This window comes from Ambystoma mexicanum, chromosome 13, assembly GCF_040938575.1.
Source record: "Ambystoma mexicanum isolate Mex_15411 chromosome 13, UKY_AmexF1_1, whole genome shotgun sequence".
NCBI lineage: Eukaryota > Metazoa > Chordata > Amphibia > Caudata > Ambystomatidae > Ambystoma > Ambystoma mexicanum.
Genome location: NC_090938.1, coordinates 731,175,118 through 731,188,682, shown reverse-complemented (window position 1 = coordinate 731,188,682; position 13,565 = coordinate 731,175,118). Strand labels below are relative to the sequence as shown.

The following is a 13,565-nucleotide window of genomic DNA, read 5'->3' as shown; positions in this document are numbered from 1 at the left end:
CTTCTATTTCTGATCACTTGCTTGAGAGAGTAAGCGGCCCAAGCTCTTTCGGAGGAGCGGGAAAGTCACAGAATGGCATATTTGCAAAGTCTCCGCCCCTTGCATGTCACATGAATAAACAGTCAGTTCTGCACATTTCACTTTGCATATGTGCTCAGTTTGCATCTACCTTATTTAATGATTAGAGTTTCCTCACTGGGCAAACAGAGCCCCCATTTTCCTAGTCATGGCACTCCTTTGGGTGAACAACTAGGCACAAACCTGCCTTCAAATGGACCTACAGACCTTGAACAGGCAGCCTCCGTGGGACATGGCTGGATCATGGGTCACTTCAGACATTACATATCAACCCATGGTCCTCCAGATCCCAACATCAGCTTTACTTCGGAGTGGTGCACTCTACATGCCTGCTGCGAGACCGAGAAAGGATAGTGTGGTCCTCCTATCACTCTGGTGACCTCTGGCATTCTTTTAAAGCTAGAGAGGATGCAAAGGGGCTCTACAAATATCCCTCCCCCCGGTGGGGAAACATACACTTAAAAAGGGGTTTTCCTATCTGTAGGCTTATGCCTGTCTGACTGTTATGGTTGCCTCGGCACACACCCGATCTCTAGCCCTGATCACAAACACTTTAGTCTCTAAAATATAAGTACAACTCGCTGCTTTGTGGCCCAAAGTACTACCGTGATTACGACTCCTGCTCCTACTGGCCTCGATCCCTGCTTTGTGGAAGGCTCTGTTAGTAGTAGCTCTGTCCATCCCATGGAGGCCACGGCTTAGCCCCTCCCTAGAAACTATCTCCATGAAAAACCTGTGAAAGTCTGGCCCAAAGCAGCAATGCCCAGAGAGACTGCAAATGCACTCTGCTCCAAGCCCCTTCTGGCCGCACATGCAAAAGCACATGTCATCACTTAGCCTGTCTTGCATTCATTGGCCAGCCTCTCCGGGTAACCAACAAATGCTGCCTCTCATAGGCTCACATACAAAAGCACATGTTATCAATTGCATTGAAGCATGACCCCTTCATGTTAATGCGATAGGGACATCGATTGTGTGAGGCTTCAGCAACACATTGTTATGTTATGTTATTGTGTATTTGTATAGCTCCTTATGTACCACTGGTATGATCTCAAACCACTGTGGGTTGAACACCCTTGGGGACCCTAGTCCCGGTCAGTGGAGAGAGCAGGGTAGTATATAGTGCCTGGATGCACTCATTATGTGTGCAGCCAGTGTGGATTGCATGGTGAGTGGCTGCATTCTAATGCTAGGCACGGGGCAGTGGTAGTGGGAGATCCGTGGAATGTGTGCACCAAGGTAGTTGGTCTCCCAGTATGCATTCTGGCAGCGGTAGAGCCTGTGTATGAGATTGTGTGCAGCAAGGCCGATTTTCACGTGGTGTATAACTGCATTCTAGAGACTGTTGAGGTGTTCATGGAGTTGTGTAGGTATGCGTGCAGCTAGGCCGAAATTGATCGAGGGGTATAACTGTGTTCTGTTGTTTGTGGGTGTAAAGGAGAGAGTGAGCATATTGGTGTGAGTGAGTGTCTGTGCTTAATGGTAGGAGACCCCTGTTCCTAGCTACTTTCCAAAGCCCGCTCAGCTGACCGTGTCTGTCCCGGTGGTTCGGGTTAATGGGTCTATGAGAGAAATTCCCTGACTGGAACAGTGGTTCTGCATGTTAATTCACAGATAGGTAGGCTTCACATAGGTTTAACAAGAACAGGCCTAATCGTAGTTGACTGACTGAGGAGCTATTACGCTCTGGGATTGTAGTTATGCGCAGTGGCTTGCGGATAAGTTGGTATGACAGTGCTGGGCGTCTCCTGGAGTAATAACGTTGTGCTTACTTAGGGGAAGATAATGTTTAAGCTCAATTATGGTGGGGAACATAGGTGCTGTTGGGCTCTAGTTTGGGGCCAGGGTATTCGTTTCCAGGTTAATAGATGTAGAGATCTCCTGGTCTTAGAGCGTGGTGCATGTCTTCTCAGTTGACAGTGAGAGGCTTTGTCATAGCATATGATTATAGTCTTGTTATGTCTCAGGTTTGGAGTTGTGGGCATTTAAGATTGGAGCGCACGGGGGTGCATGGTCAGCTTGTTGACACAAAAGGGGCTGCTAGGTCATTTGTAGTTGAGCCAGCAGCTACCTGGCCCAGAGCAGACTGATGCCTTGAGCCAGCTTCCGTGACCCGACTGTTCCTACTGTCCATGATAATGCCGTTCTAGTCGGCTTCCATGACCCGGCTGTTCCTACTTTCCATGAATCTGACCGTTGGTGGAGGGTTTAGCGACCCTAAGTGGTCCCTTACAGGGTTTAGGGAAATAGCCAGGTTTTCAGTGCTTTACGGAATGCCATGTAGGCTTGGTTTTGTCGAATGTGGAAAGGAAGTGAATTCCACAGTTTTGGCGCCGAGGTTGCCATGTAGGCTTGGTTTTGTCGAATGTGGAAAGGAAGTGAATTCCACAGTTTTGGCGCCGAGGTTGAGTAGGCGGACCCTCTAACACTAGCTGAATTGGAGACTGGAACCACTAACAGGAGGGAAGTGCTTGACCTTAGGGTGCGTGTTGGGAAGTAAGGCATAATCTTTTCTTGGAGATATATCGGGTGGTAGATCCCCAAATCTGATCGAGATGGTGGCAGAGCCAGCAGTATCATTTTATGTGTTGTCCACGCTGCCTGATCAACAGGAGGCTTGCTTCATCGGTTTTCCACAATGGTGGAGCAATTCTGCCCTTAGGCTCTGGTAGGGCCACCTCGCTTGCTCTGATGGGACTTCTCCATCCTTGGGGAGACAGGCAGCGTGCACTACCATTTTTGGAAGTGCAGATGGTCTTCATGGCCTTCCATCCCTCACAAACCCCATTTCTTCTAAACCCAAAACTCACAAATCTCTTCTAACTGCTTTTTTTTCCTGGAATGGAGCCTTGCTCTTGAAGCCTTTTGGGGGACGAAAGACACTGACATCTCTTTTCCCTCAAAATTAATAAAACAATATTTTTCTTTTTTCCAATTAATTCCCTTTCAAATTTCAGGTGACGTGTGAGTGGCGGCTGATCAGCCGGAGGCCAACATCTTGTACAAGGAATGGGGACGTTTGTCGACAGGTGGGGGCTTGTTGGCCAGAACCAGTAGGGTTGGGACAGGACCTGTCATATTTTAGGCTTGGGCCTGCCTTTGGCCAGGGTCTTACTGTTCTTTTAGATACCCCTGACTCTCTGATAAATACCCCGGTTTCCTGACAAACGCCTGCCTTAGCGGACAAAGAATCCCCCCAGGGTCTTCAAACCTGTTGCCCCAACTCATTTACTATCTTATCCAACATCTCTTTACCAGGACCTCTGAATCTGTGAATGTCAACCTCTTGCATGAAAATTACATGAACGACAATCTCGCTTTTTTCCAGAAACGGCGGTGTCTCCATTGCCCATGCTAACAGACCTCTCCATTTCCAAAGTCACGGAAGACTCTCTCCGGCTCTCCTGGACCACGCAGGGAAGGGACTTTGACTCTTTCCTCATTCAGTACAGGGACGCAGAAGGGAATCCCCAGGAGCGGGTGGTGGATGGGGGTCAGCAGGAGACCACCATCTCCGGCCTTGTTCCTTCTGAAAAGTACACGTTTTATCTACAGGGTATTGTCGGTGAGGCCCGCGTTGGACCGCTATCCAGTGATGTCATCACAGGTACTGATGGCCCAGTGGTAATTCTTGCCCAAGGGGTGCTTACTTTTTATTACCATTGCTTCCGCAAATATTGCAGATTAATACATCTGATTTGTGCTGATGAGCTGTCCCGTGCAAGATGTTTCTCTTTTCGCTAACAATGCTTGCATTCTAGGTCCGCGGAGAACACTCAATATCAGATTTTCTTTGTGTTCCATTGTAGCGTCACCAGCGAAAGCCTCGTCCCAACTCCCCGAGCTGGGAGATCTGTCTGCTTCCGATGTCACCGGGAAGTCTGTGAGGCTTTCCTGGACTTCCCACAGTGGGCACTTTGACTCTTTCCTCATTCAGTACAAGGATACCGACGGAAGGCTGCAGGAGCTGCCAGTAGACGGGGATCGGGAAGATGCCACCATCTCCAACCTTGAGCCTTCCAAAAAGTATACCATTGTCCTCTACGGTATCTCCGAAGGGATGCGCACACAGCCCAGGTCAACTGAGTTCACCACCACAGCAGGTACAGATAAAGCTGAGCTTAGTCCTTTCCCCCTCCAGTGTTGGGTGTCTGTTGGCCTCCCCTTTCTTGAGTATCCAATTTCTGCAGGTTATTTTTTGCTGAAGACCTAAGGCAGATCACCTTAGTATTCTTAGGGTTGGCACCTCTTGGTTTTTAGGGGCTTGTGAAGGCGAGCGTCCCCAACCAGCACGATCCTCCCCGCAATGAGAGACAATAATAGACTCTCCCAGGATGGGAATAAGACCAGGACAAAGTGCGGGTGAGCGTAAATGGGAGTTTATCAATCAAGATAGGGCATGCAAAGAACTCTGCAAACTCCAAGAGCGCTCTGTCTGACAATAGCAAAGACAGGCGTATATATTTACAAAAAACGTCATCAGAACCTACATACTATAGGGGGCACAAGTTCAGTGGGATTGGGTGGCGACGACTAGCTATAGGTGCTGCTGCGGCTGGAGGACGTCACTGGTTACCCTTGTGGATTGGGCTGGGCCTGGCGGGTCAGCTGGGTTCATCCGGGCGGTGTCGTTGTGCCACTGTGGCCGGTGTCAGAGATGAATGTCTTTTCCTGACTTCTTTGCCCTAGGCCATGCACACCGCAGTCATTCAGTCATTGCAATATTATCGTCTTTAGTAAATCTTCCAATAGGTTATTCTACATCTTAATGCAACACAGGAGGAATGCACCTAGAGCGGGGTTTGATGGCGATTCATCAGTACATGGTTACCAGCGTCCTGTTGACCGGGTACCATAGGTCGTGGGGTTGGGTCTCGGGGCATGTGACAGGCGGTACCTGTCATCATGTCATGTCTTGTTAGAAGTCATTATGAATGTGTTGCTGTGATGTTGCCATAATATTAGATGTCCTAATTCCACATGGGTCATTAACCTAAGGTTAGCCGGTGGGTCGTGGGGCTCAAGAAAGGGCGCCTCTGGATTTGTGTTTTCAGGCTGAGGTTTACTGCTGGGTTGTAAATAATGCAGGTGGCGGGCCGTGGCCTTGGGTGCTGCAGAGGGAACTACAAATCTTTGAAGCGGCTCCAGCCGAGTTGGGGGAGGTGGAGCTTCGCGGCACGGGCCTCTGCTTTCTTGTCTGGCAGGCTGCGCTGAGAGGGAGGGGGAATGGCCTTGCATATGCTCACAAAAGGTATCTTCCTCGTGTATTGCTGATTTTAGGTGAAAGTAGCATAAACATTCAAATAATATACAATACTAATTGAGTCATTCCAAAGCTCACGTTTTATCATTGCTAATGCCTCTCATATAGCCAGTCCGAGCACATTACTTGTACACTATGTTTTAACAACTACAACATTTTGCTATATGCTTATACATTCGCAGTAAGTGAGGTAGTAGTGAGGTTGGTGGAGCGCATAGAAACGACTCGCCACTACAACTGACGGCAGTGGCACATAATGGGCTTGGACATACACACATGAAGGGTGCATTTTCATGCACCCTTTACACGAGCTCTCAATATGGTTGCATTTGTCTTTCTTTGCACTCTAGCAGCATTAGTTCGGTTATGGCGCGGGACCGTGTGGTGTAATCTTTTCAGTGATACGCATAACAAAAAAAACCCCGGGACGCTTTTACTATTTGTGCATAGCTACAACGATGTGGGTGCTTCATTCCTAATGTCATATGAGCACGCACTCTGCCATATCTATACATTTTACAGGTTTTTTTAGTCAAAGAGGTTGTGGAGAGAACGCTTCCACCGCAGGTAGTTTTGTCATTAGTATTTGGGAACCTTTGCTTTTATCAAAGGACCATTTTACAGTTCTTTTTCCACCCAGGCTCTGCTGGCCGGGTCATGCTGGGAGCAGCGATACACTGCGGAAGGTGAAATGTTACAGTGTTGGTATCTTACACTAGCTCATGTCCGTCTTGTTCGTGGGAACGGGCTCACAGCGGATCTGCCAGGGAGCTGCGGCCACAGGGATAATTGAAACTCTCCAAAGGTGGGGGCCGCGCTGCGGTGCGCCGGGCTCACACCATCTTTATTAGACAAAATGGTTTCTGAGGCCTTGCTAAATTCAGCAGGTTTGGTCAATTTCTTCGGCAGGTGAGCCATCCTCCACCTGGGCCCTGGTGGTAAGGAGGGGACCCCTGACGAGCCATGGCCCTCACCGGGGGAGAGGATGCAGGGGAGGGGGGTCTTTTGGGCCAATCCTCCCCTACACATGGGACTGGCCAAATTGGACTTTAAAACATGGTGTTGATCCATCATAGATCTATCCCTGGGAAAGAGGGGGTGGGGTTTCCAGGCGTTGACCATGACATCCAGGTGCTATCACCAGCCATTGAGTGACACTGCCGCACTGCATTACGCATAGTGTCCAGAAAACATGGGTACAATTCCATTAACAAATTGACAATTCTGCCACACATGTGTATGCAGTGTCTGGGGCCCAGCACCTGGCATGTACTGTACGTACATGAGAAGTATATAGGGTGTCTGGCTCAGGGCTCAATGTGCAGAAAAACAGTGACCCGTTGAACTAGCTTTGGAGTTCAGGATAGTCTCACTGTGCCTTGGGGAATGATGAGACTGGCTACACCCCATTGGTTGAAATTAGGATTTCAGGAATATGGGCTTGCCATCCTTATGTTGGTAAACGACCTTAAGTATTGATCACAATCATAAAGAGACAATCTCTTGATGTGTGGAGCACAGCACCCATGTCTCAAAGGGATGTTGCCAGGACATGGCACTGAGACTCGAGAATTCAGCTGTGGCAGCTCTTTTTCCACATCTTTCACAGCTCCACTGTGATTGGCTCACCAGAGCAGCTGTTTGGCACTGTGCTTGGTTCACCAGAGCAGCTGTTTGGCACTGTGCTTGGCTCACCAGACCAGCAATTTGGCACTGTGATTGGCTCACCAGAGCCGCTGTTTGGCCCTGTGCTTGGCTCACCAGACCAGCTGTTTGGCACTGTGCTTGAGTCACCAGACCAGCCGTTTGTCACTGTGATTGGCTCACCAGACCAGCTGTTTGGCACTGTGCTTGAGTCACCAGACCAGCAGTTTGGCACTGTGATTGGCTCACCAGAGCAGTTGTTTGGCACTATGCTTGAGTCACCAGACCAGCCGTTTGTCACTGTGATTGGCTCACCAGACCAGCTGTTTGGCACTGTGCTTGAGTCACCATACCAGCAGTTTGGCACTGTGATTGGCTCACCAGAGCAGCTGTTTGGCACTATGCTTGAGTCACCAGACCAGCCGTTTGTCACTGTGATTGGCTCACCAGACCAGCTGTTTGGCACTGTGCTTGAGTCACCAGACCAGCAGTTTGGCACTGTGATTGGCTCACCAGAGCAGCTGTTTGGCACTATGCTTGGATGCTTGGAGACTTCTATTTCTGATCCCTTGCTTGAGAGAGTAAGCGGCCCAAGCTCTTTCGGAGGAGCGGGGAAGTCACAGAATGGCATATTTGCAAAGTCTCCGCCCCTTGCATGTCACATGAATAAACAGTCAGTTCTGCACATTTCACTTTGCATATGTGCTCAGTTTGCATCTACCTTATTTAATGATTAGAGTTTCCTCACTGGGCAAACAGAGCTCCCATTTTCCTTGTCATGGCACTCCTTTGGGTGAACAAGTAGGCACAAACCTGCCTTCAAATGGACCTACAGACCTTGAACAGGCAGCCTCCGTGGGACATGGCTGGATCATGGGTCACTTCAGACATTACATATCAACCCATGGTCCTCCAGATCCCAACATCAGCTTTACTTCGGACTGATGCACTCTACATGCGTGCTGCGAGACAGAGAAAGGCTAGTGTGGTCCTCCTATCACTCTGGTGACCTCTGGCATTCTTTTAAAGCTAGAGAGGATGCAAAGGGGCTCTTCAAATATCCCTCCCCCCGGTGGGGAAACATGCACTTAAAAAGGAGTTTTCCTATCTGTAGGCTTATGCCTGTCTGACTGTTATGGTGTCCTCGGCACACACCCGATCTCTAGCCCTGATCACAAACACTTTAGTCTCTAAAATATAAGTACAACTCGCTGCTTTGGCCCAAAGTACTACCGTGATTACGACTCCAGCCCCTACTGGCCTCGATCCCTGCTTTGTGGAAGGCCCTGTTAGTAGTAGCCCTGTCCATCCCATGGAGGCCGTGCCTGGATCTGGATTCCTGGGGGAGCCACGGCTTAGCCCCTCCCTAGAAAGTATCTCCATGAAAAACCTGTGAAAGACTGACCCAAAGCAGCAATGCCCAGAGAGACTGCAAATGCACTCTTCTCCAAGCCCCTTCTGGCCGCACACGCAAAAGCACATGTCATCACTTAGCCAGTCTTGCATTCATTGGCCAGCCTCTCCGGGTAACCAACAAATGCTGCCTCTCATAGGCTCACATACAAAAGCACATGTTATCAATTGCATTGAAGCATGACCCCTTCATGTTAATGCGATAGGGACATCGATTGTGTGAGGCTTCAGCAACACATAGTTATGTTATGTTATTGTTTATTTGTATAGCTCCTTATGTACCACTGGTATGATCTCAAACCGCTGTGGGTTGAACACCCTTGGGGACCCTAGTCCCGGTCAGTGGAGAGAGCAGGGTAGTATATAGTGCCTGGATGCACTCATTATGTGTGCAGCCAGTGTGGATTGCATGGTGAGTGGCTGCATTCTAATGCTAGGCACGGTGCAGTGGTAGTGGGAGATCCGTGGAATGTGTGCACCAAGGTAGTTGGTCTCCCAGCATGCATTCTGGCGGCGGTGGAGCCTGTGTATGAGATTGTGTGCAGCAAGGCCGATTTTCACGTGGTGTATAACTGCATTCTAAAGACTGTTGAGGTGTTCATGGAGTTGTGTAGGTATGCGTGCAGCTAGGCCGAAATCGATCGAGGGGTATAGCTGCGTTCTGTTGTTTGTGGGTCTAAAGGAGAGAGTGAGCATATTGGTGTGAGTGAGTGTCTGTGCTTAATGGTAAGAGACCCCTGTTCCTAGCTACTTTCCAAAGCCCGCTGAGCTGACCATGTCTGTCCCGGTGGTTCGGGTTAATGGGTCTATGAGAGAAATTCCCTGACTGGAACAGTGGTTCTGCATGTTAATTCACAGATAGGTAGGCTTGACATAGGTTTAACAAGAACAGGCCTAATCGTAGTTGACTGACTGAGGAGCTATTATGCTCTTGGATTGTAGTTATGCGCAGTGGCTTGCGGATAAGTTGGTATGACAGTGCTGGGCGTCTCCTGGAGTAATAACGTTGTGCTTACTTAGGGGAAGATAATGTTTAAGCTCAATTATGGCGGGGAACCTAGGTGTTGTTGGGCTCTAGTTTGGGGTCAGGGTATTCGTTTCCAGGTTAATAGATATAGAGATCTCCTGGTCTTAGAGCGTGGTGCATGTCTTCTCAGTTGACAGTGAGAGGCTTTGTCATAGCATATGATTATAGTCTTGTTATGTCTCAGGTTTGGAGTTGTGGGCATTTAAGATTGGAGCGCACGGGGGGTGCATGGTCAGCTTGTTGACACAAAAGGGGCTGCTAGGTCATTTGTAGTTGAGCCAGCAGCTACCTGGCCCAGAGCAGACTGATGCCTTGAGCCAGCTTCCGTGACCCGACTGTTCCTACTGTCCATGATAATGCCGTTCTAGTCGGCTTCCATGACCCGGCTGTTCCTACTTTCCATGAATCTGAACGTTGGTGGAGGGTTTAGCGACCCTAAGTGGTCCCTTACAGGGTTTATGGAAAAAGCCAGGTTTTCAGTGCTTTACGGAATGCCATGTAGGCTTGGTTGTGTCGAATGTGGAAAGGAAGTGAATTCCACAGTTTTGGCGCCGAGGTTGAGTAGGCGGACCCTCTAACACTAGCTGAATTGGAGACTGGAACCACTAACAGGAGGGTAAGTGCTTGACCTTAGGGTGCGTGTTGGGAAGTAAGGCATAATCTTTTCTTCGAGATATATCGGGTGGTAGATCCCCAAATCTGATCGAGATGGTGGCAGAGCCAGCAGTATCATTTGTGTGTTGTCCACGCTGCCTGATAAACAGGAGGCTTGCTTCTTCGGTTTTCCACAATGGTGGAGCAATACTGCCCTTAGGCTCCGGTAGGGCCACCTCACTTGCTTTGATGGGACTTCTCCATCCTTGGGGAGACAGGCAGCGTGCACTTCCATTTTTGGAAGTGCAGATGGTCTTCGTGGCCTTCCATCCCTCACAAAACCCATTTCTTCTAAACCCAAAACTCACAAATCTCTTCTAACTGCTTTTTTTTCTAGGAATGGAGCCTTGCTCTTGGAGCCTTTTGGGGGACGAAAGACACTGACATCTCTTTTCCCTCAAAATTAATAAAACAATATTTTTCTTTTTTCCAATGAATTCACTTTCAAATTTCAGGTGACGTGTGAGTGGCGGCTGATCAGCCTGAGGCCAACATCTTGTACAAGGAATGGGGACGTTTGTCAACAGGTGGGGGCTTGTTGGACAGAACCAGTAGGGTTGTGATAGGACCAGTCATATTTCAGGCTTGGGCCTGCCTCTGGCCAGGGTCTTACTGTTCTTTTAGATACCCCTGACTCTCTGATAAATACCCCTGTTTCCTGACAAACGCCTGCTTTGGCGGACAAAGAATCCCCCCAGGGTCTTCAAACCTGTTGCCCCAACTCATTTACTATCTTATCCAACATCTCTTGACCAGGACCTCTGAATCTGTGAATGTGAACCTCTTGCATGAAAATTACATGAACGTCAATCTCGCTTTTTTCCAGAAACGGCAGTGTCTCCATTGCCCATGCTAACAGACCTCTCCATTTCCAAAGTCACGGAAGACTCTCTCCGACTCTCCTGGACAACGCGGGGAGGGGACTTTGACTCTTTCCTCATTTAGTACAGGGACGCAGAAGGGAATCCCCAGGAGCGGGTGGTGGATGGGGACCAGCAGGAGACCACCATCTCCGGCCTGGTTCCTTCTGAAAAGTGCACGTTTTATCTACAGGGTATTGTCGGTGAGGCCCGCGTTGGACCGCTATCCAGTGACGTCATCACAGGTACTGATGGCCCAGTGGTAATCTTTGCCCAGGGGGTGCTTACTTTTTATTCCCATTGCTTCCGCAAATATTGCAGATTCATACATCTGATTTGTGCTGATGAGCCGTCCCGTGCAAGATGTTTCTCTTTTCGCTAACAATGCTTGCATTCTAGGTCTGCGGAGAACACTAAATATCAGATTTTGTTTCTGTTCCATTGTAGCGTCACCAGCAAAAGCCTCATCCCAGCTGCCCGAGCTGGGGGATCTGTCTGCTTCCGATGTCACAGAGAAGTCTGTGAGGCTTTCCTGGACTTCCCACAGCGGGCACTTTGACTCTTTCCTCATTCAGTACAGGGATACCGACGGAAGGCTGCAGGAGCTTCCAGTAGACGGGGATCGGGAAGATGCCACCATCTCCAGCCTTGAGCCTTCCAAAAAGTATACCGTTGTCCTCTATGGTATCTCCGAAGGGATGCGCACACAGCCCAGGTCAACTGAGTTCACCACCACAGCAGGTACAGATAAAGCTGAGCTTAGTCCTTTCCCGCTCCAGTGTTGGGTGTCTGTTGGCCTCCCTTTTCTTGAGTATCCAATTTCTGCAGGTTATTTTTTGCTGAAGACCTACGGCAGATCACCTTAGTATTCTTAGGGTTGGCACCTCTTGGTTTTTAGTGGCTTGGGACTGGCCAAATTGGACTTTAAAACATGGTGTTGATCCATCATAGATCTATCCCTGGGAAAGAGGGGGTGGGGTTTCCAGGCATTGACCATGAAATCCAAGTGCTATCACCAGCCATTGAGTGACACTGTCCCACTGCATTACGCATAGTGTCCAGAAAACATGGGTACCATTCCATTAACAAATTGACAATTCTGCCATACATGTGTATGCAGTGTCTGGGGCCCAGCACCTGGCATGTACTGTACGTACGTGAGAAGTATATAGGTGTCTGGCTCAGGGCTCAATGTGCAGGAAAACAGTGACCCTTTAAACTAGCTTTGGGGTTCGGGATGATCTCACTGTGCCTTGGGGAATGATGAAACTGGCTACACCCCATTGGTTTCAATTAGGATTTCAGGAATATGGGCTTGCAATCCTTATGTTGGTAAACGACCTTAAGTATTGATGACAATCATAAAGAGACAATCTCTTGATGTGTGGAGCACAGCACCCATGTCTCAAAGGGATGTTGCCAGGACATGGCACTGAGACTCGAGAATTCAGCTGTGGCAGCTCTTTTTCCACACCTTCCACAGCTCCACTGTGATTGGCTCACCAGAGCAGCTGTTTGGCACTGTGCTTGGTTCACCAGAGCAGCTGTTTGGCACTGTGCTTGGCTCACCAGACCAGCAATTTGGCACTGTGATTGGCTCACCAGAGCAGCTGTTTGGCCCTGTGCTTGGCTCACCAGACCAGCTGTTTGGCACTGTGCTTGAGTCACCAGACCAGCCGTTTGTCACTGTGATTGGCTCACCAGACCAGCTGTTTGGCACTGTGCTTGAGTCACCAGGCCAGCAGTTTGGCACTGTGATTGGCTCACCAGAGCAGCTGTTTGGCACTATGCTTGGAGACTTCTATTTCTTATCCCTTGCTTGAGAGAGTAAGCGGCCCAAGCTCTTTCGGAGGAGCGGGGAAGTCACAGAATGGCATATTTGCAAAGTCTCCGCCCCTTGCATGTCACATGAATAAACAGTCAGTTCTGCAAATTTCACTTTGCATATGTGCTCAGTTTGCATCTACCTTATTTAATGATTAGAGTTTCCTCACTGGGCAAACAGAGCTCCCATTTTCCTTGTCATGGCACTCCTTTGGGTGAACAACTAGGCACTAACCTGCCTTCAAATGTACCTACAGACCTTGAACAGGCAGCCTCCGTGGGACATGGCTGGATCATGGGTCACTTCCGACATTACATATCAACCCATGGTCCTCCAGATCCCAACATCAGCTTTACTTCGGAGTGGTGCACTCTACATGCGTGCTGCGAGACAGAGAAAGGCTAGTGTGGTCCTCCTATCACTCTGGTGACCTCTGGCATTCTTTTAAAGCTAGAGAGGATGCAAAGGGGCTCTACAAATATCCCTCCCCCCGGTGGGGAAACATGCACTAAAAAAGGAGTTTTCCTATCTGTAGGCTCATGCCTGTCTGACTGTTATGGTGTCCTCGGCACACACCCGATCTCTAGCCCTGATCACAAACACTTTAGTCTCTAAAATATAAGTACAACTCGCTGCTTTGGCCCAAAGTACTACAGTTATTACGACTCCTGCTCCTACTGGCCTCGATCCCTGCTTTGTGGAATGTTCTGTTAGTAGTAGCTCTGTCCATCCCATGGAGGCCACGGCTTAGCCCCTCCCTAGAAACTATCTCCATGAAAAACCTGTGAAAGACTGGCCCAA

The 13,565-nt window shown here is 49.1% G+C and overlaps 1 protein-coding gene across 16 annotated transcripts in view; it reads left to right on the top strand.

Moving 5' to 3' along the window:
* TNXB (tenascin XB) overlaps positions 1-13,565 on the top strand; it is a 687,232-nt gene that overhangs the window by 504,266 nt on the left and 169,401 nt on the right. For 11 of the 16 annotated variants that reach the window (XM_069634959.1, XM_069634963.1, XM_069634962.1 and 8 more), the window contains 3 exons: positions 3,407-3,685; positions 3,888-4,181; positions 11,387-11,680. The exons of 2 other annotated variants lie outside the window; for them this stretch is intronic. In XM_069634959.1, the coding sequence (XP_069491060.1) occupies positions 3,407-3,685; positions 3,888-4,181; positions 11,387-11,680 (867 nt within the window). The remainder of the gene's footprint in view (positions 1-3,406; positions 3,686-3,887; positions 4,182-11,386; positions 11,681-13,565) is intronic. 3 more of the 16 variants (XM_069634965.1, XM_069634964.1, XM_069634958.1) reach the window with 2 other exon arrangements.